The 23990-nt window shown below is 43.4% G+C and overlaps 1 protein-coding gene across 1 annotated transcript; it reads left to right on the top strand.

The window, feature by feature from the left end:
• The first annotated feature begins 878 nt into the window (after positions 1-878).
• Positions 879-20425, top strand: HADH (hydroxyacyl-CoA dehydrogenase). The gene is made up of 8 exons (XM_083178563.1): positions 879-1118; positions 7012-7140; positions 9631-9788; positions 10969-11095; positions 13587-13676; positions 13988-14060; positions 18451-18567; positions 19966-20425. Exons 1-8 carry the CDS (start codon positions 993-995, stop codon positions 20082-20084), a joined length of 939 nt encoding a protein of 312 aa, XP_083034689.1. The 5' UTR covers positions 879-992; the 3' UTR covers positions 20085-20425.
• Positions 20426-23990: the final 3565 nt, after the last annotated feature.

Genomic DNA, 23990 nt, shown 5'->3' with positions numbered 1-23990 from the left:
GTCTATCGTGGGGCGACGACGGGGAGATTTATAATGTGAAATGGGTCATATTGACCCATTTCACATTTTTTTACATTTTTACACCATTTCAATGTTAAAATTTTTTTTAACATTGAATCCTATGTAAAAATCGGGTGCATCGCGTCGCATCGCGTCGGGACCAATGTTAATGGTCCCGACCGACGCGATGCCCCCGATATTTTACCGTTCCCGACAAGATTTCAATGTTAAAAAATTTTTTAACATTGAAGTCAATGCAAATATCGGGGGCATCGCGTCGGTCGCGTCGGGACCAATGTTAATGGTCCCGACCGACGCGATGCCCCCGATTTTTGTTTCCTAGCCGGCAAAATGGACCTGATTTCAAAAGAAATCGGGTCCATCGGGGTAATCGTGTCCCTTAATTAAGGGACTGAGGGGTGAATTTATGAAGCTTGGAGAAGTGTTATCTATCCCCATAAAGAACGTTATGAGCAAGGTGATAATGGTTCAGCCAATCAGCTCTTACCTGTCAATTTACATATTGTAGCTGATTGGCTGAACCATTATCACCTTGCTCATAACGTTCTTTATGGGGATAGATAACATTTCTCCAAGCTTCATAAATTCACCCCACAATTACTTAAGATTGTGGCCGTGCTAGGAAACAAGTACCCAATTTTGTAACCACCTCTGCTAGCCCCTTTATTCTGTGTCTGAGGATGATTATCTACCCTGCATCGAGCGCTGGTAGCGCGGGTCTGGCCTTGACTACCTACCATAGCAACGAGAGGATTTCCCGGAGCACTAGTAGATATGACAGCCGTCGCCTCTACGACTTTCCCTGTGTAATTGTAACGGCCTATAGGAAAAAGGATTCACTAGTAGTGGGCGGAGTTGTAGCTCGGGGAACACGTGGGGAACGGAAACGGAAGAGCTGCAACTGTCAGCTGTTTGCCCTTCAGCCCCGGCCAGCTCTACCGCCTGCCCTGCATTAGCAGCTGCCCTAAACCATGGCCTCCGCCTGCCACCAGCTTCTTGTACGGTGCATGTCCAGCAGCGCTGCTGCCGGCAAGAAGTTAGCGATCAAACATGTGACGGTGATCGGAGGAGGCCTGATGGGAGCCGGGATAGCCCAGGTAGGAGGGTCCGGTAATGTGCTTGTGACTCTGTGCCCGCTTACAGCATCGGTGTGTGACGTTGTTTCACTAGTGGCAGGATGGCTGGGACTTGCAGTTCCACGGCAGCTGAGAGTCCTGGCTTTCCTGTGTGTGATATTTGATTCCCCATGTGTCAAACCAGTGCCCCCTTACTCCTGTCACCTCCTGTGCTGGCTAGGGGTGACAGGTGACTGGATGGTGCTGGGAGGGTGTACCGGGAGCTCTGGCAGCAGAAGGGTAGCACCGGTAGGGCGACATGCAGCAGAGCACATTGTAGGCCCGGGCAGCATGCATAGTGGGGTGTGCTCTCACATTGTGCTTCCAAGTGACAAGGTTCCTCAGGACCAGAGGCAAATGCTGGAAGATAAGGATATGAGAGAGGGGGGCCTGGGCCACACACCCACTGTGCTAGGGATGGACCACCCTATGATTGTCTTCTGACGTGAAGTCATGCAGTGGTGTAACACTAACCATGTTCATGTTAACATGCTCAGAAGCTGCACATCTTTGCACTTTGGGTGACCATACTTGCACAGCCATGCAATACCTTCAGTTTGATGGAGAAAGTACTGAGGCACACACTGTAGCCATGAGTGTCAGCATTGTCATAAGGGTAATATCCTTAAGTGTGTCCAATTTGTATCCCAGTCACTGGAGGCAAATGTAGCCAATCTGTGTCCACTATTTACTCCAGTGTGTGACTTGCTAATGGTTTGTGCAAATTTCGCTCATCTGAATTTACAAAAATCTACAAATTATCTATGATTCTCAAATGGAGATGCTCATGGGGGGCAGTTAAACCAGCAGCAATAACTGCTAAGTGTTTCGGGAAAAGGCTGGAACATCTCTATTCCCTGTTTCCCTAATAGGGAAAACAGCATGAGGTTGGGGACCAAGTCTGGGCCTTCTACTAAAGGGATGCATAGAATAAGGGTGAGGGATGCAGGTTGTGAATGGTTGGTCGAGATACAAGATGCTTTTATATCCAGTAGTAGACTGCATGGTTAGGGCAGAGATGGCTGTGTAGCTTCCGATTGTGTTTATGCCTGAAATTTAAAAGGGCCATGTTCTGCTAGTAGAATAATTCCCCTTTTTAAGTATCCGGCACAAGCATGATCGGAAGCACCAGGGTTTTTTTAACTTGATGCTTAGATTTGTCGGAAGCACCAGGGTTTTTTTAACTTGATGCTTAGATTTGTTTTCTTAAGATCAATCATCAGGTTCTGTTTGTATTGCCAATAAAGGCCACTATCTTATTAGCAGAGGTCATTTACCACTAGAATAAAACAAAGTAATGAGTGATAGACTAAAACAAGCAATGACCTATAAAATTCACTTCCCTGGTCGCTGAATATTCACAGGGTTGGGAATCCCAAGACTTCTTAAAATTTATTCCAGACATCAAACTTGAGCGGGGCCACGCATCCGGATCGAATGTGGCTAATATTGTGATTCAGGGTAAATTTTTCTATTCGATTTGGACTATATAGTCCAAAATCCTATCGAAGTGATCCTGAATCGCACCGTGTGTACACAGCATATGGCTTGAGTCCATTTTTTAAGGATTCTACAGTGGAGGCTTTTCAAACTGCAGGTAAGAGAGTTCCATAGAGTATGAGCCACAAAACTGAAAGCTCGACACCCAGATGAGTTCAGGGAGGTTACGTACTGGTTATAGGCTATCATCTGCTGGTCACAATAATTAATAGGGGCAGTATGCCACCAGAAGCTGCTTCAAGTACTTTGGACCATAGTCTTAAAGGGTTTTGAATGTCAGTAAAGCCAATCTTGAAAACAATACGCCATCTTATAGGTAGACAGTGCAGGGCATAGAGAATGGGTGTTATGTGGTTGGTCGGCTAATAGCCTGGCCATCTGCTTGAGGTGTATTCTTGGGGACACTAAGGAAAAGAGGGCATAGTAGTCGCGCTATACGGTCATTGGGTCTACAGCATGTTGGTCGACAGGTGTCTAGGTTGACAGGTCATTAGGTCAACACAAGCATTAAGTGGACATGGGGTTTTTCAATGTTAATTGAGCCGACATGTGACGGCAGGTAGTATTTCATGCCCTACCATCCACTAGGCTGTGGTGGGAGAATAAAATATTGTGCCAAGCGCAGCATAGCGAGCGATGCGGTGCACTGGAAACTGTGTCCATGTCGACATTCGGGTAAAAAAAAAGTGAAAACCCCCATGTCGACCTACACTGTTGACCTAATGGTTGTGTCGACCTAGATCCATGTTGACCTAATGCTTGTCTACCAACATTCTGTAGACCAAACGATCCCAACCCGTAGTCACACCCAGACCGTGCGGGGTGGGTGGTGTATGGCACCTGCATAATGTAACACGCAGTCAATACAACCATAAACATGGCCCTGCGCTTGCTAGGCTGCGCAGACAATATGAGAGCACTTCCCTGTTCAGCAAAGCACTCCTAAATTTCTGCTGAATCAGGTCCACTTAATGGTGTATGTGCAGGCTTCCTTTTTCTGAACTGAATATTAAATATTCTTTGTGTAAAAATTTGTGAACCCTGCCATGCAAACTTTTGCTGCAGTTAAAAGGATTCAGTCAAGAGATCAACATGCGCTAGCAGTGTTCATTCTAGCACCCGCTATCTTTGAAACCCCATGCAGTTCCTGTTCCCTGCCTGGGGTGTCGCTGTCTGCTGTGGTGTTTCAAGCACGGGTCTGCTTTGCATATCAGTACTGATATACAGACGACACTGTGCTAGAAGCACTACAGCAGGCAGGGAAGAGGAACTGCATGGGTTTTCAAAGATAGCGGGTGCTAGGATGAACACTACGCAAGTGTTGAAACTTTAAACATGCCGCTTACCATAGCATTACATCAGTGTTGGGATCCCGTCACTGGCATTGTCATGTGAACATACTGTACTGTCTACATAGTAATACCCCTTTTACACCGCCGCAAAACCCCTGGTCTTCGGCGGGTCAGCAGCGGTGTAAAAGGGACACGCCGTGTCCCTTTACACAGGACTTCTACCCAGGTCCTGACCTGGGTAGAACACGGCTAGGATCTGGGTAGAGGGCAGTGTAAATGGGTACACCGGGCCATCCGATCCAGCTCCCATTTACATCAATGGGGTACGTGCAACCTGTGGACTGCAGCGTCCGCAGGTTGGACGGGGGGGTACAGACAGCCTTCGCTGCTGTCTGCTATACTCTGCAGACCGCAGCAGAGGAGGTGAATGTTTGCCTGTGTGCGGCATCCATTCACCTCCCGGACGACGGATGGGGGGGGGGGGGGGGGGGTGCACTTAGTGTTCATTCTAGCACCCGCTATCTTTGAAAACCCATGCAGTTCCTCTTCCCTGCCTGGAGTGTCGCTGTCTGCTGTAGTGTTTCTAGCATAATGTGGTCTGTATATCAGCACTGATATGCAAACCAGACCAGTGCTAGAAGCACCACAGCAGCCAGTGACACCCCAGGCAGGGAAGAGGAACTGCATGGGTTTTCAAAGATAGCGGTGTAGAATGAACACTATGCACTGGGGTGGATTGCAAAAACTCGTGACTGCAGTAAAAAAAATATGAAATAACCAGAATTCAAATCACATTTCATACGGACACAAACAAGGCCCTCCGCGTGAAATGGTGAAGTGGAAGTGGCTTTTTTTTTTCCTGGGCTGTAAAAAAGTCGGTACTTGTGTAGTTTCACGGGAGCACTGCCTGCGGATCGCATCATATGCAAATCGCATGCAATTTGCATAAGATTTGCATGCAAGGTGATTTAGCACACCCCCACTATCCATGCCAGCCCGAAGCGTGGCGAGTGGACGCGTCCTCCCGACCTGTTCATACCTTCACTATCCACGTCAGTTTGGAGTTGATTTTGAAAAGCGTGGCGAGTGCAGCAAGTCACTGAGCCCAAAGCGTGGCGAGCACATGCGTAAAACGAGCCCGAAGCGTGGCTAACGCAGCAAGCCCTGGGAGGGGGTGCGGATTACTTGACGTGTATTCCGCATTCCCTCGCCACGCTTCGGGGGCTCATTTTTCACATCTCCTTGCAGGGCTCGCTGCGCTCGCCACACTTTATAAAATCAACTCCACACCGACGTGGATAGTGGGGGTATGAACAGGTCAGGAGGATGCTTACCGCGTCCCCTCGCAGAGCTCGCTGCGCTTCATGCTGGCGTGGATAGTGGGGTTGTGCTAAAATTTGCATACAATGCGATCTGCGGGCAGTGCCGCTGTGAAATTACAGAAGTACCAAAAAGTCCTCCCCTAAAGAATGCCCTGCTGCCACCAGGGCTGATCTGCAAGTTGTACTACTGCTTGTCTGTACAGCGTGATCATTGATGCTTATTAAGCCTTAACAAGAGAGAAATTCAAGGGTGATAGAGATAAATGTCCAACCAATCAGCTCCTTGCTGATTTTCTTGCTGATTTGCAGCTTGTAACATGGCAGTTAGCAGGTGATTGGCTGGGTGTTTATCTCTCTTTATCACCCCTGTATTTATCTCTTGTTAAGGCTTAATACATCTGCCCCAATATGAGAAAAGGTTGGTATGAACAAACACTTTGCTTAATGTTTATTTCCAGCTTTGCAGACCTTCGAAACTGCTTATTTCAGCAGTTTTTTTTTTTTTTTTTTTTTATCATTTCTCCACCTTTGGTCTCTGTTGCTGATGGTTGTAAAGGCTTTTTTCCCCCTCCTTTGCTTTGCCATACATCAGAAAGACCTTATTACATCATGATTGTGTCCAACTTTCCCTTCAACTCCCCAGCAGTCCTTGGTGGTTTTTGGATACACAATGGCAGGTATTCAATGCCGGTGCGAGGGGGTTAAACTGCGAGGATCACAGAAAACCAGTGATCCTCGCAGTTTAACCCCCGTGCCGGCCGCTCGCACTATGCAACGTTCCGAGGGAATCCTCGCCGTCACAGAACGGCGAGGATTCCCCTAAACTGCGAGAGCCGCGGCTAGTGCAGCAAACTCGCTGTAATTAGCCTCGATTCTCGCAGCTTTTGGAGGCACATACGCCAATTCTCCCTCGCTCAAAAAACGGAGCGAGGGGGAATTTGCGTATGAGGGGGGTCAGTTGAATACTGACAGGGTGAGCAGTGACTGTGAGCAAAAAGTCCTGCTCGCAGTCACCGCTCGCCCACGGCATTAAATATATGCCATTGTGTTCACAATTCATCATACAATCCATCTGCTACAGGATTGTATTGATTGAAGCCTAATTTAAATAGGCGGCTGGCCTACCAGGAGGCGTATGAACCAGGAACCATGGGCCTTATTCTAGTTCACTCTCTGACAAAATCCTTCTTAGATGGACAAAACAATGTGCACTGCAGGGGGGCAGATGTAAAATGTGCAGAGAGAATTAGATTTGTGTGAGTTATTCTGTTTCTGTGCAGGGTAAATACTGGCTGCTTTATTTTTACACTGCAATATAGATCTAATTTTGAAGTAAAACCCCACCCAAATCTAATTCTCTTTGCACAAGTAACATCTGCCGCCCCCCCCCCCCCCTGCAGTGCACATTGTTTTGTCCAGCTAAGAAGGAATTTGCCTCTAAGAGTGAACTAGAATAAGGCCCCATGTGTGGCACACCCCCACGTTTAACTTGTAACACCTCTGATGCTGGTACAGGCTGAAAACATCAGATGCAATATTTATATGATCATGCAATACAGACATAGATTTCTATTTCTTTTATTTTCTAGCATGAACACGTTTTAAGAGCTTTACTTTAGAAGGAGGTAAAAACATTTAATATGCAAATATACCTTTATTCATATAAATTAGATTTATATTCATTATTATAGATGAGCACCATCCTTTTGTAGCATCCTGGAAATATGCATTTTTGACATAACTGCTCATTATTCTTTGTAGGTGGCTGCAGCTACAGGTCATACAGTAGTATTAGTGGACCAGACTGAGGACATCTTGAAAAAATCTGCCAAAAGCATCGAGGACAGCTTGAAAAGAGTCACCAAGAAGATGTTTGCAGACAAGCCTGAGGTGACATTCTGGTATTTTATTTCTATTTTTTGTTTTTAGTAATAGATATAACAGAAATATACTTGCCACCATGAATTAAAACTCAGTAGGATATCCAATTAGTGGTAATCTACCAATGCTAATGGATTACAGAGGGCTATCGTATTAGCCTTGATGCCGGCGCACTTATCAAGCAATAGCAGCACTTATGGTGAATTAAGAGGTACGCAAAACATAATCCTTGATAACATCCCATAAGCCCCGTACACACAGGGGGATATATCGCTCAGTGATATATTGCTCAGTGGGGCAGATGTATTAATCCTGGAGAAGAGATAAACTGGAGATAAAGTGGAAGGAGATAACGCACCAGCCAATCAGATGTGTTTGAAATATAACAGTTGGGAGTTTATTGGCTGGTGCATTATATCCTTCCACTTTATCTCCAGTTTATCTCTTCTCCAGGCTTAATACATCTGCCCCAGTGTCCCTGGTCGCTGATGAAAAAGAAACTGCCGGGGGAGCCCGGCAGTGGGAAAAAAGCAGCTCGCAGGAGCATGTTCCTGCGACCAGCGATCACTACGGGGGAGAAAACGGGAGTGCGCACCCGGCGATATATCACCGGTGCACACTCCCATCGCGGGCAATATGGTCGCTCAGCGACCATATTACCCGCAATATTAGACTTAATCGCCCCCGTGTGTACACAGCCTTAGAGCTGCAATTATACATGGGTCCTGGTGTTTACCCTCGATCCCCTGTGTTATCACCTGAACATGGGACATTATTTGTCCAAAATAAATAGCTATACAGGTTGAGTATCCCTTATCCAAATATCCGTTATCCAAATTATTCCGAAAACCGTAGTCTCCAAAATGTACTTTTATTTTTTATTTTTTTGCTAAAAACCTACTGGGGACATGATATGTAACTGGCACTACTGGGGAAATAACATGTAACTGGCACTAAATATGTGCCAGGACATGATTGCTTGGCATTCAAATTCAGTGTCTTACGGTATATTGTACACAAACTTTGTTTCATGTTTTAAAACCGTGTTTCATGCACAAATAAAATCGATTTGTGTGTATTTCATGTGTTTGATGTGCTTATACAATAATATACATAATTGCTCATTCAAATATAAAAATATTCCAAAATTCGGAATAAGCCTTTATCCAAAAATCTTCTGGTCCTGAGCATTTTGGATAAGGGCTGCTCAACCTGTATTTGGTTAGCCAGATAATCACCATCGGGCTATAATTGCGATATTAGTCTGTTTGTTTTTTATGAACGTGGATAATAGGATATCTGTGTTGATATGTTCAGTACAAATATTCCAGGGCTTGGATCAGAACCAGATTATTTAGCTCTAACATAGTCTGATGTATGTAATTAGCAATAGGGTGCAGCATATGGACTGCTGTTATGGTAAAAGGAAGTTTGGTAGTGCATTTTATCTTGTGCAAATGCATCTCTAAAATGACATAAAATATTTTATTAATGATTGAGCTTAAATTGAGACACAAAAGTCATATCAGATTATGTAATATACTGTATGTCCTGAGGGAATTGGTATGGAATCCCGGCGGTCAAAATCCGGAAGCTGGAATCCTGACTGCCGAAATCCCGACAAGGGGGGGGGGGGTGCATGGATCGCCCTACCTTGCGGGCCCGGTGCCTCGCTGCGCTTGGCACACTAATTTATTCTCCTTCTATCTGTATCATGGACACCTACAGAGGGACTAAGTTCCGGGATTCCGGCGTTGTGATTTTGGCCGCCGGGAAAGTGACTGCATCCCGTCCTGAGGCTGTTAATTGCAGAATAATACAGTAACTGAAATGATGAACATTCTCTACTTTGGAAGTAGTTCAACGATGCACTTTCGGGCAATAATCATGGCCTGATATTGTGATTTATGAATAATAGTGCCTATAGTCGTATTTAATTAGAGGTTGTCCATAACAGCTGAAAAAGTGACAAAAACAGAAATGTATCCCTGATCCCACGTGTTATCGCAGGCTTTGGCAGCTGTTTTTCAGGGCTTATGCTTTGTGTAAATTAGGCACGTAAAGTACAATCCCTGATAAGTGCTGGTATCTGGGGATAGGCTTAATGGAATTGGGGCAAAAAAGAAAACCCCTGGCGAACCTTTTAGCAGCAGGAAAGTACCGCTGCTAATAGGATATTACCCTTATGGGCTGATTTTGAGTTTATAGTAGAGCAAAAAAAATAAACAATTTGTCTAGTTTGAATGCATGGTAAATACTGGCTGCTTTTGCATCTAGCTTACAAATGTTGAACCACTTTATATTTACACTGCAGTTTAGATTTGAGCTTAGACACACCCTTTTTACATCTAACTTTTTTTGTGCATATTTTACATCTGTCCAACTTGCAGTGCAGCATGGTTTTTCCCAGGTGCAATTTTTGACTATTAAAATGTTTAACCCCCTCAAACTGCTTGTGTGTAACTGTAACTAGCTTTCTTTCTGACTACATTTTTGCAGGCTGCTTCTCAGTTTATCACAAAGACGTTATCCAACTTCAGCACCAGCACAGACCCTGCCGCTGTGGTACACAGCACTGACTTGGTGGTTGAAGCTATTGTCGAGAATTTGGAAGTGAAAAATGAGCTCTTCAAGAAGCTGGATAAATTTGCTCCAGAGTATGTCCCTCTGTTACGGGTGTGGTATTGAGGTCCGACTTCCGGTGCTCTGACATGGGGGCGAGCGCAAAGAAGGCACATTGCAGGCTCGGTGGCTCGTTTTGCTTGCCACAGGTTCTATTCTCCTTCTATGGGGGTCGTGGACCCCCACAAGGGAGATAAGCCTCTGTCAGTTGGGATCCCGACTGTTGGGAATTTAAACAGTCGGATTCCAATGTCAGAGTACTAACCATTGGAATCTCGACTGTCGGGCAGTCATCCGTCACCCCTCTGTTACATTTAAACACATAAGTGAAGGCTGAAAAAGCATCATTAATCTTCTCAATGCTAGATGTTAATTTCAATGTTCTTTCATTTTCTTTATTTTTTTATTTCTTTTTTTGAAGGCTTGTGTATTTACTAAAGTGGATATTTATAGTAGTGGAGGTGTTTCCCTTAGCAACCAATCAAATTGTAGCGATTCTCTTCTAGAAGGTGTAAGATAAGTAGAATCTGGTTTCTATGGGCAATATCTCCACTTCTTTATACCAGTACTTTAGTAAATATACGATCTTGTAAAATACTGATGATCCTACAGCTTAGTTTTTACATATAGTTTTTATTGATACTCATTATTTAATTTACAAAAATAAATGTGCATGTTTTTAGTCTACTGTATCCCTCCATGTCACTACAACAGGACGTAATCCTGCAGCCAGTACAAATAATGTTCTATTGTTGCAAAAGTTACTGCCAACCAGTTAATGCCCAGTCTTGCAAGACTGGGCATTATCATCATCAAGTCATCCAGATAGCAGTACATCCCAAAGCAAGGTTTCTATATGGTCTGATTATCAGTTAGGAAATGTACACTAAAACTAAGTGGGACATTTCATTTATAGGCACTTGCATGTTCTGTCATTGGATAATGAGAATTGATTAATAGCTAGACAACTAATGTGTCATATAACAGGACATTTTTCTTGTCACACATTACCTCACCCGTTTCTAGACTTTTGTAGCAAATTAAAATAAGATGAAATAGAAAATTGACGTGCATGACCACATGTATAAAAGAGAAAGTGAAACTCTTTGAAATGGCAAACCTTGGTAAAGGGGTATTGTCGTGTGACCGTTCCCTATTTTGACATCTTTAGCAATTTCCTGGTTGGCTGATAAGATTTTCCTGTTCCTGTTACAGACACACCATATTTGCCAGCAACACCTCTTCATTGCCAATAACTGATATAGCCAATTCCACTACCAGGCAGGACCGGTTTGGAGGACTACACTTCTTTAACCCAGTTCCCATGATGAAGCTTGTAGAGGTAAGTGTTAAAATTTGGTCAGAGCTTGTTTAAATGACACAAACCATGCACATGGTCTGTTGCTGTAGTGGAGTGGTGCCAATAAGTGTTACGCAGCTAAAAGGAGAACTAGCACTACACACACTTGCTTCCACTCCTCTATATTTGTTGTATTAAAACCTATATATATTTTATTGCAAGAGATAGAATATACTTATAGGAATAAAGAGCACCAAAATGAGATGAACAAAGCATTAGTATACACATACTGCATGGCAAATGTATTTGACACAAAAACCCTAAAACTGTAGAAGGGAAGGAACGGATAAAACTAGAGGAAAAAGACTGTGGAGGAGGGGAGAACAAAATCCAGGGTGGCAGCGTTGGGACTACATCAAATAGGATAAAGCTGTTACACACGCCACATATAACAAGCATTTATTGAAGATAATGCACCCAGGCCATAATGTAATAGACTTACTAAACCAGACAGCACTGACCCATGAATGATAGAGGTCACCAGATGTACCATACCTAAAATATGATATAAAAATAACCTTATGTCCAACCATGCCCAACAACTGAGGGAAAACCTTAATCACCCACTGGGATGGTAGTGTATGTAAACCAAGGTTCCCAAACCTAGTCATACTTACCTACTTTATCAAATTAACTGATGACCAGTAATAACATTGCAGCTTTGTATACAACAACCTTTCCCTGAAAATTACTACTAGCAATAAGATTACTCATTGGATTTTTGCTGAAATAAACCATGAGAGTGTCTCTGATGAAAAGTAGTTCCAATTTATCATCCATGGTACTTATGTATTATCTGGGCTCCCATGTTAAATGCACCCCATTTTTTCATACCCCTACTATCCAACTACGCATGGAGTTGATTTTATATAGTGTGGCGAGCGCAGCGAGCCACCGTGCCCGAAGCGTGGCGAGGGGACGCGGTCTCATAAGAAAAACGGGAGCCCAGATATTACATAAGTACCTCATTCATTTATTAGAACATAATTTTTTCGGCTAAGTTGAAGCTTGCCAAGCTGTTCAGTACCTTTTAAATTACAAATCAATATGCAGCTCTCAGACATAGAAGTACTGGTCTTCATAAGCATTCTGAATCTGTATCGTTAAGTATTAAGGCGTTTGAGAGCTATGTGTTTAAAAATGCAATGATCTTATTCCATATATAGATAAATGGGTACTCTTTACCTAGCACGGCGCCCGCGATTACAATCGCGGGCGTCGGGGGTAAAAAATCGCGGGCATCGCGGGTAAATCAAAAACGGGTGCGACGCGATGCCCGCGATTTTCCCATAGGGATCAATGTTAAAAGACAGATTGGTCGCGATTTTAGCGTTAATTGGCTCAATGCCCGCGATTTTTACATAGGAAACAATGTTAAATGGGCCACAGAGCCCTAATAGTCCCCCTGAAGTGTGAAATGGCCCCCACAATTTTTAACGCCACCCCACGATCAACGTGAACCCGAAGCGTGGCGAGCGGCGGCGGTACGCGTCCTCCGACCTTTTCATACCCCCACTATCCACGTCGGCGTGGAGTTGAGAATAGAATAGTGTGGCGAGCGCACCGAGCCCGAAGCGTGGCGAGCGCACGCGGATACCTTCACAGTTATACGCGTCCCCTCACGGGCTTCACAGGTGTCCGTGGCGACGCGGACACCTGTGAAGCCCGCGAGGGGACGCGTTTACCTGTGAAGGTATCCGCATCCCCTCGCGGGGCTCGCTGCGCTCGCCACGCTTCGGGCTCGGTGGCTCGCTGCGCTCGCCACACTATTCTATTCTCAACTCCACGCCGACGTGGATAGTGGGGGTATGAAAAGGTCGGAGGACGCGTACCGCCGCCCCTCGCGGGCTCGCTGCGCTCGCCACGCTTCGGGTTCACGTTGATCGTGGGGTGGCGTTAAAAATTGAGGGGGCCATTTCACACTTCAGGGGGACTATTAGGGCTCTGTGGCCCATTTAACATTGATTCCTATGTAAAAATCGCGACCAATCTGACTTTTAACATTGGTCCCTATGGGAAATCGCGGGCATCGCATCGCACCCGTTTTTTAGTGCATGCGATGGTCGCGATGGGCGCCGTGCTAGGTAAAGAGTACCGATAAATGTTTATTTAAATGAAAGTATTGCATTATTTAAAAACTACAGCACTGGCTTTACCAATAGTAAGACTGGTAGTGTCATTGTTATGCTGGCTACACACTTGCAAACAGCAAAAAATGACTAAATGTACTACACTGCACACCAACATGGTTTGTTTGGGGGGGGGGGGTTCGCCCATACAGTTTGTTTCTTTTTTCGCCTATTTGAAAACTCATAACTTTAATTGAAGAGGGTTAATAAAACATTGACGGTGATGATTTTTCATCTAGGTGAAAAATCTTCACTGTTTGCATACCCCTCCCAGGTGCAGTTTAGTAATAAGGGAGATGATAATTCTATTTTTTTTTTTTTGTTCCCTTCTTCGTTTCTTGCAGATCATTAAGACCCCAATGACAAGCCAGACAACGTTGGACTCCCTCACGGATTTCAGTAAAGCACTTGGAAAAATTCCTGTTTCATGTAAGGTAAAGAGGAAAGCAATTATGGTCTGCAAATTAATGAATTGTACTTAAATGAATAGTGGCTCCATGTTTGTGTTTTCTCTCACTCACTGTACAGTACTACAATACAATACACAGTAAGGCCTTTACCCTATGCCTGGAAAGACCAATCCTGACCCTTCTCTCCCAGTCCTTGTGCTGTTGGTCCCACTAGCCAGCATGGATAGTTTTCCCCAGAGCAGCTGTGTGGAGTGCTTCCACTGTAATGTCTGTGTGAGAAATAAGTCCTACTCTACCCTTAGTTATATGAATTAATATTCTTTGTTTTTCTTCAGGATACTCCTGGATTCATTGTTAACCGTCTGCTGGTGCCCTACTTAATGGAATCAGTGCGGCTTTATGAGCGAGGTACATTGCTGTATAACTCTTTCCTAGCATTCTGACTGAGAGGGGACCCAAAAGAGTCTACAATAGTGTTGCAGGGTAGATTTACATATTACAGTATCAGAAGTATTATCTACCCTGGTATCCGATTACTGTGTACACAGGTGTGTAGCCATATAGTAAGCAATAAGATGTTGGATTTATTTTTCTAAACTGTAAATGCAAAGAATCTCCAGGTGAAAACTGCACCAAAATATTCCATTTGCCCAGATGCTATCCCTTCAGCAGGTCTTCTGCCATGACAGCTGTAATAAAGTAGTCCTCACTGAAAGCCGGTTTGCTCTGGCCCATAGTGATTAAATAGCATGGTGAGAATGGCTTATGGAACCTACACACGGGGTGATTTCAGGGCGTTTTCTTAGCTATCGGACTAGATCGCTTGGAAAATGTCCCTACATGGCTCCGTGTGTAGGGCCTTAGCATTGCGCGGCCCCACAGGTCGCTATCGCCCGGCGATTAATATACAGCATGCTGGATAAATCTATAATCGCCAGTCTGGGCCAGCGATCTGCTCAGCACAGAGCGCTGTGTAGCACTGTGTGCTGTCTGATCTAGCAATGCTCAGAGCACTCAGCAAAATCTCCCCATGTGTAGGCCCCATTAGAGATAGAGCTATTCCTGTTTTTTTTTTTTCTTCTTAACCAGTAGGAAAATGCTCTAATTTGTACTTTGTCCCAAGCTACACTCTGCTGACTGTAGAACATGCACATGATCTTGTCTTTTACACATAGATGTTTAAAAAAAAAATACACAAAGCTTTCTTTGTCCTTGCCTTGTACAGGGTGCTTTCAGCATGTTCTGACTGCCGCTTCCCTGCATAGTGAACTATGGGGAAATTGTATCATTCCTTCTAAAGATTAGAGGCATTTCCCAGAGAAAGCAGCTAGCTTCTAACTAGCGTTTATTTATTATTTACATATTCTCATCCGTACTGGCCCCAGTGAAGCTTACAATCTATATTCCCTACCACATATTCACACATTCTAGGGTTAATTTTGTTGGGAGCTAATTAACCTACCAGTATTTTAGGTTTGTGGGAGGAAACCAGAGTACCTGGTGAAGAATATACAAACTCTGCACAGTTAGGGCCATGGTAGAATAGAACTCATTACCTTAGTGCTGTGAGGCCGTAATGCTAACCATTACACCGTCCTTGCTGCCCTAGCATTTATTTAGTATGTTCTGATTGGTTACTTCTAGCTGTTATTTGTCCAATTGTCCACTCCCAAGAATGCATGACCTGGCATATATCTTTCCATGTGCATTTTTGTAGAACTGCAATATTTGACTAAGAGTTCCATTTTTTTGAAGGCTGTAGTCAATTTTACATTTTATTTGTATTAATACTTTATTTTTAACGATCAGTAATAAAATGTTTGGCCTGCTTTTAAGAGTGCCCATTGTTACTAATAAACCTCTTTATGTCACTTATATTGTAGTGAGGGATTATAAATATTAAACTCTCTGCTTTCTTTTAAGGTCATTGCACCATGTTTTTTTGCAGAGTTACAAATCAATGCTGTGGTCTTGGAAGCACACAGTATGTATGATTTTTTAGCTGGAGAACCACTGACTATAATCCATAGGTCACATGTTTGCAACTTTCCTGCACTGTGAAGCTTTCGTAACACAAGTACCCTGGCTCTGCCTGTCACAGTGCAGCTCCTGCTGTGTACCAGTGAGAATAACTTCATATATCAATGTTTGCATTCAGCCTAGAGAACCTGGTGCTTATGTGCCCAATTACAGAGTACATAAACCAATAAGCAAAACAGTGACTAAATGCCCCCATCCACTAGGGCGAGGTATTGCATGCGGTACCCCAGTATCTCACCCGGAAACGTGCTTGGTGTCAGGATCCCATACTATACATTGTATGGGGTCCTGTTGCATAAAATGTATCTTATCCCAGTGATTCTCAACCTCGGTCCTCAAGGACCCCCCAACAGTGCACGTTTTCCAGGTCACCTGGCAGGTGAACAGGTGCATTCATTAGTCACTGACACATTTTAAAAGATCACAGGTTGAGCGAATTATTTTACCTGTGGTTCTGTGTGGAGACCTGGAAAACGTGCACTGTTGGGGGTCCTTGAGGACTGAGGTTGAAAACAACTGTTGTATCCGATCCCAGCAAGGGCCACGACAGACTGCAATAAAAATTCATGGCACCCTGTTGGAACTGCAATGCGAGGTGCACGTGAACTTGCAGTGGCCATATTGCACTAGTGGATGGGTGCCTTTACAGTTGAATACAATAGGGGACAAGTACAAAGTGTGAATATATACAGTGCTTCATCAGCAGAGGACACTGGAATTAGTATCAGTGTGGCAGAAAACCAATGGATTTGGTGCAATCAAAGATGGTATAATTCAGAGAAGGAAAAGCACATGAGGTTAGCGTGCCCTGCTCGTGATAGTTTACATTCTAACAAATATTTAATTTGCATACCAAAGTATATGCACTTTCTACAATATAATCTTTATTTTATAGTAAATACAGGCTTCAGCTAGTAATGCTAAAGTTCATGCCATTGTGATCTATTCTATATTGCTCTCACATTGCCATGGGTCTTCAACCTGTGGCCCTCCAGATGTTGTGAAACTACATGTTCCAACATGCATTGCCACATTTTTTCCTTTAAGAGCATACCAAAACTGTCAGGGCATGTTGGGACATGTAGTTCTACAACATCTGGAGGGCCACAGGTTGAAGACCTGTGGCCTAAACATTTAAGACCCGGTATTTTGAAACAGTATTTAAAACTGGTCTGAGCCCCTAAACCCCTTTCACATTGCAGGTGAAAACCGTTTTAAATAGAATGTAATACCATTCACACATTCAACCTGTTTAACCCCCCCAAGGAACACGTTTCAAGCCATAGAAAAAGAGCCTTTCACATTGCATAAAAAACGGCTCTGAAACGGCTAGGACACTGCTTTTTAACCGTTTAAGAAATACCAGTATTTCTTAAACGGTTAAAGCACCCTGGAGCTTTCACACTGCAGCTCTAACCATTTAAAAAGGCAAAAAACCGGCAATATACTGTTTAAGAGCTGTAGTGTGAAAGGGGTACTAGATTGTTACTAATACTGCAAGAATATTATTATCGCACTTCTTAAACTTTGCTGCCACCTAGTGGTGAGAGAAACGAACAGTGTTTCTCCTCTGCATGTACTGTACATAATATACATGTGATGTGACTCAGGAATGTTTGTTACACTGGCTGGTATACCTGTTCTGTCAGACATCAATATATTTGGTACCCAGGATGATTTGATAAATACAGTTCTGCTATATGTGTGAATACAGCTTGCACAAAATAAGATTCTATTATATTCATGTTTGAATGTGACCAGTACACTGGTAAATTAGGCTTATCACAAGGGTGTGAGGACACTTTGCTACAAAGCATATACAAAACACTACAGAACCCTACAGCCTTTGTGGGGTATTCAATGTGTGCCAATATTTGTGGGCTCTCCGACTTCTGTAAAATTTCTGATGGCCAAATACATTGAATAGGTAGAATGTATATTCGACCTATTATCGGTGAAAAGTGCTGCTTATTTCTGACTTTTGGAAATACCGGCTTTGATTTAATACTGTGTCTGTCTCATGCACTAATATAATGTGTGCAGCATAATTTTTACTAAATCTTTCCTTCTCCTTCTTAAGCTCCATACACACCGGGTGACTTTGAGCTGAAAGCAGCTCAGTTTACCGGTTTGAGCTGTTTTCAGCTGGAAAGCTGCATCATCGCCAGCGGCCACCGTTCATCTGGAATTACCAGCAGATGAGCGAGGGACTGGATGGCTTCACATATCGTCCTGTTATGGATAATTGTCCACCCTGGGGGAAAATCACTCGGTGTGTATGCACTGAGGGTTCTCAGCCCAGCGATTGTCTCCATCATTGGTCAGCATACACGCTGGGCATAATTGCCCAGTGTGCATGGACCTTTACTTAGTCCCTTCCTCACCCTCCCACCCCCCCAGGTAGTTGTCCAGTACTCTTGACACTTCTTCCCAGAGTACTCCTGGGATACTGACTACATCACTGTGATTGTAACATATACTACTGTACTTATTTGCTATGGATAGCTCTCAGATTCTCGTGTATACTGTATTTTTTTTTAAAATCTTATTATTGATGTATTGTACACTTTGTACATAATGTGGTGTTGTTCGTCTTTATGCAGGTGCACCTTGTATGTCCTATTATTCAATGGTTACATGACTACTTTTCTTTTAACTTCTATCGGTCTCCGTGTAGCTATTTGTAATGGTAACTGCTATCTGCCCAATAGCTGCATGTGATGTCTGAAATCTCATCTGAAAATTGCTATTTTTTTAGGCCATGCATCGAAAGAAGACATTGATGTGGCAATGAAATTGGGAGCTGGATACCCAATGGGTCCATTTGAACTGCTGGACTATGTTGGCCTTGACACCAGTAAATACATCATTGATGGTATGCATAATGTTTATTTCTTTGTTTGACCTCCCCAGAAAGAAAATTTAATTTATTGCCTTTTTTTTCTGCAAGTAAAATAAATAGAATCTGGTTTTCCTAGGAGAAGTTTATATTAGAATATTTCATTTAAGTTTTGTTCATTTTAATGGCCCGATATGTCCTGCAATCATGCCAAAAAGCTTCCCTTGGCACGCCAGGTCTCTAGACTCTAGCATTGCGCATATCTTTATCCCTAAATTGCATCTTGACAATGTGACTAGTAGACTGCACTGATTGGTGACACATATATCTGGTGCCACGATCCCCGACCTGTTGACATCGCAGATCTGCCAACTGGCCAGTAATGATCACATATTTGTCAGAGGATTGAGGAATTTAACAATGTTTAAAAAAAAAAAAAAAAAAAAAGTCCAATTCCCTCATCTCGGTCTGGATCAGGATTTTTCCCCATACAGAGATCTATTGTACTTCAAATACACGCTGTTACACACAATATACAAATGTCACATATTAAGTTAATCAGCAGAGTCTCCTGGTGTATTCTAGTTGCATTGCGGTGTATTAAAGCTGCAATATATGGCAAAAACACACCCTACATTAACTTGCACAGGACCAGCAAGCTAACACGTACATGCCGTATTGAGGCTAGATATTTGTGGACGCAGCCGTGTGTGCATCTTTTGTATTTCTGGACTGTGGAAATTGTGTGAGCAACTTTCTAATTCATGAATGAAGTGATTGGCTTTTTACAGTTTAAGTAAAGCCTCCATACACACTTGCCGATGGCAGGAGAGCGATGACTGTGCTGCCGCATGACCATCGTTAACGATGACATCCCTCTTCCGGAAATGTTGGACGTTAACGACGTGTGGGAGTGCGCATTGTTAATGATGAGGAGTGTACACACTAGGCGATATTGCTAACAATAGTCCTTTCTGAGCAATGTTAACAATATTGCCTAGTGTATGGTTGCAGGTTGTGCCGCCATGCTCTAGGGCAGTGGTCCTCAAGGTACAGCAACAGTCCAGGTTTTAGGGCTGTATAGGCTTATGCACAAATGGCATAATCAAGATGACTGTGGTAAAAACAAAGTCACCTGTGCCTAAGCCTGTATAGCCATAAAACCTGGACTGTTGGTATGACTTGACAACTGTGTTTGAGGAACCTGCTCTAGGGTACATGTAACAGTTGTCTTCTTCATGTATTTGTGTTGTACATTGCAAACTCAAATGCTATGTACAGAAGTGGTGAAGAAGCATCTGCTGATCTCTATTGAATAGTGGCAGCTCTCCATTGTAAAGACTGTTCTAAAGCAAGAACTCTATTGTTATGATTACAATAGTTTCGCTACCTATAAATGCTAATGTTTGTTCCTTTTTTTCCTTGAATGCCCAGGTTGGCACCAGATGGAACCTGAAAATCCCCTCTTTGCACCCAGTGAGTTGCTTAATAAGCTGGTAGCTGAGAAGAAGCTTGGAAAGAAGACTGGAGAAGGCTTTTATAAATATAGATAATTTTGCTCGCTGCACTGCTAATGTGTATATATAATTTTTCAATAGTCATTGCTATATGATGACTGTGGCACTTGTCCGCTGATTGACATCTCATGTTGTGGTCTGTTGTATCTACAACTGATGTGTGCACACACTAGTGCCTTAAAGCAACGATTGTCTGTCCATAATTAATATCCTTTTGTACAGCCGATAACGAACATTAAAATTTTCATAACCAAGCCGAAGACAATAAAAAGAAAATAAGCTGCTTCTTGCTAATAATGGACACTGTTTCTGTACTCATAATGTTGTGGAATGATTATTCAATATGCTTTATAAATATAAATTGGTGTACAATGCAACCCTGCTTATTTGCTTTTTCCATGGTGCAGCATATTCCATTGCACTTTACAATTGGAAAGCAACAGCGATAAAACCAAAATGGGTAATAACAGACAGTCCTAGAAGTAGGAAGGCCGTGCTCGCAAGCTTATAATCGAAATGGAAATAGGCATCGGTACACAAGGATAGGTGTTCTCTATTGCTTAATGGACCACCCGTTTGTAAAGGTCATTTGTGGGCTGTATGATTTGTTCACACAGCAATGTTGGCCAGGGGTCAGGAAATATTGAAGATAGAAAAAAAAATGTGTGGACTGTTCAGTGGGGATGTAATTGGATAGGGAAGACTTATAAAGGTTATGTGGGTGGGTCCAGAATTTGATAAGTTGCCTGAAGAGATGAGTTTTAGGAATTGTTTGGAGACTGGAGGAGAGTCTTATTGTGGGTGGGAGAGCATTCCACAGAGTGGGAACAGCCCGAAGAAAGTCCTGCAATCATGAGCGGAAGTGAATAATGCCTGTGGATGAGAGACCTAGATCGTTGGAAAAGCGGAGAGGCTGGGTTGGGAGATATTTTAAGATAAGCGAAGAGATGTACATTGGTATAGTTTGGTTAATGGCCTTGTGTGTAATTAAGTGTTTGAATTTGGAATAATATGGGTAACCAATGGAGGAACTGGTGAATGTCTAGCAAGGAATATTAATATCGCTGCTGCATTTTAATGGTGAGTCTCTTTTTTTTTTTTTTTAAGACCTGTAAGAGGACGATTGCAATTATAAATGGAGTAGATGATGAGAGAGCATGTAGTTTTTTATAGTTGATGGGGAGCATACGATCACAGATGATGTAACTTAATGGGAGTGGAGGGTTGGAGGGTCAAAGATGGATCCTGGAGAAGAGTGGACCTGATAATTTCTTTGCAGGAATGTTGTTTACCCTTGGAGTATTCCATTTGGATGCCAGAAGAGATAAATACTAATGGGAAGATGTATCAAGCCTTTGAGAGAGATAAAGTGGGGAAGTTGGCCAAAGGAGCCAATTGGCTTCTAGCTGTCACTTATCCAGCACATTCTTTGAAATGATTACAAGAAGTACCCACCATTTACAGTGTTCACTACCTTAGCCCACTTCTCATCCTTCCTGATATTTAATATGCTGCCAGTTGTTAGATTTTGATTCAGACTGTACAATTCAAGGCTTAGACAACCTTGGGTTTTGACCTAAAAGTCACACACCCTCCCCTAAAAATGCTTGCGCACTCCTGTGTTTTCCCTAGGCATGTGTGTGTTTATTATGTCATGCCTGTGTTTTTCTTAGCACTCCCATTATATGGCCAGTTACCACTCCCAGATGCCGGCTTTCTGTCAGTCACCTTCGATTAGCGCTCACTTCCACTCCACTTGGGAAGTACTGTGGATATTTCAAATTGAGAGGAGGAGGTACTCCTAAATGAGAAGCCAAATCAAGAGGGAACTGCTACTGAGTCCATCTTCAGTCTAACAGCCTTTCTTCCTCCAGTAATCTTTTTTAAAATGGTGGCTGGTTGACAAGGCTGCTGTATTAAGGTTTGATCCAGTAGTATAAGCAGCCTTTGATCTAAAGAGAAGCAAACCTAAAATTTGCTTTGAAAAAAAAAAAAAAGTGTGCCAGAACCGCAATATTTGCTGGTACTTCTGCCTATGCCACAGATCTGTTCCAGAATATTGTCCAGACTTTACTAATGTCCCAGAGCAGATTCTGAACTTCTAGAGACGGGGGTTCCAAATGCTCCCAGAGATCAGATGCAAATTCATTGCTGCTTGCATTATGCATTGAACTTCTGTCCATCTCTCAATCAGTGAGCAGTAGCTTTGGGACTAACTGCTAATGTATGTGGGATCTGTGTACAACTTTGCATGCTGGGCAGGCTAGTGATGGAAATATGTCACTCCTGTGCCTGCCAGTGGAGAACCATGGTGTTTGCTGCCCATTGACTGTTGCTTTGTGGAAATCTCCCAAAAGAAATAATAAGCAAAGTGGTACAGGTGTTTATATTTTAATTTAAACTGACAAGAAAATAAAACAGTCCGTGCATGCATTAGTGGCTTTTAATGCATCTTATGGATAGTAAAACATGTATTATATTAGACTGTAATGGCAGTATTTTCAGGGCCGGCTCTACCATTAAGCAACAGCCTCTGGCACCAGATCTGTGTGGGGATTCCACTTAGGCTTCCTTAATGTTGTGATCAGTAGACTGAGGAAGACCTTCTTGTACTTAATGCTGGTGGCCACCTCCATACTTTCATATGAGGATCTGGAAAGTGGGTATTGGTGGCAGTGTGGGGTTGGAGGAGGGGGAGAGGCAGTAGGTATATTTTAGCTAATAATTTTATTTACAAGTGATTTAGGATTGTAAATAAAAAGCATTTACAGTTATATTTTATCCACATGCCATCACAAGATGAATTTCAGTATATGCTTCTAAAACATGTAGAAAAAAATAGATGGGTTTAGTACAAGGCTCTAGAATTCTCAGACGTGTACTGGATGCAGGAGGGTTGTCTACTCTGGGAGCTGTAAAGAAATCCCAAGTTCAGGGGAAATTACAGGATAGCAGGAATTTGTGTACAGTCTTGCTCCTTGGATCAATCTAAATACAGAGCAGAGCTGGCCCTAGAGGCGGCAGCCGATTGTTAGCGCCACCTCTCAAATTATCACTGCCCACACGGTGAACGCCCGCCATTTATGAAGGGTTGAGAAATAGCCATGGTAGGGCTGTTGCGCATGCCCAGACACAGCAGATTTTCCATTGGCTAAGAGAGTAATCCCCTGCTTGGTAGGAACAGAGTCTGTGGGAACTGGAGGCAACTACAGAAGGTGGAACAAAATGAGGTCATGCAGCCAGCCAGTGACTCGGCTAGGTGGTCACTGAGGTTAGTGCTGGAAGCAGCCGGTACTTGTGTACTATCACAGTGCCCATCGCATCGCAGACCATATCGCATGCGATGCGACGCGATATCGGCCGATGTTCTACAATGGCATACAATTTTTAAATTGTATGCCATTGTATATGGCATACAATGTGATGGGATGCGATTATAAATTGTATAAGCACCCTAATGGGTGCTTACAATGCTTAAATGCACCTCCACGCCACCCCCCAAGTATAAACGTGAACCCAAAGTGTGGCGAGCGACGGCAGTACGCGTCCTACGACCTTTTCATACCCCCGCTATCCACGTCGGCGTGGAGTTGAGTTTATAAAGTGTGGTGAGCGGACGAGGATACCTTCACAGGTATCCGCGTCCCCTCGCTGCGCTCGCCACACTTTATAAACTCAACTCCACGCCGACGTGGATAGTGGGGGTATGAAAAGGTTGTAGGACGTGTACCGCCGCCCCTCGTAGGCTCGCTGCGCTCGCCACGCTTCGGGTTCACGTTTATACTTGGGGGGTGGCGTGGGGGTGCATTGTAAGCACCCAATAGGGTGCTTATACAATGTAATATTGTATATGCGTTAAAATCGCAACGCATGCCATCGGGTGTATGGCATGCGATGCGATTTAAAAATCGGGCGACTAATTATCGGGGCGCCGTGCTAGTA

Source organism: Crinia signifera, chromosome 1 (assembly GCF_055691185.1).
Source record: "Crinia signifera chromosome 1, ASM5569118v1, whole genome shotgun sequence".
NCBI lineage: Eukaryota > Metazoa > Chordata > Amphibia > Anura > Myobatrachidae > Crinia > Crinia signifera.
This window is presented reverse-complemented; position numbering and strand designations above follow the sequence as displayed.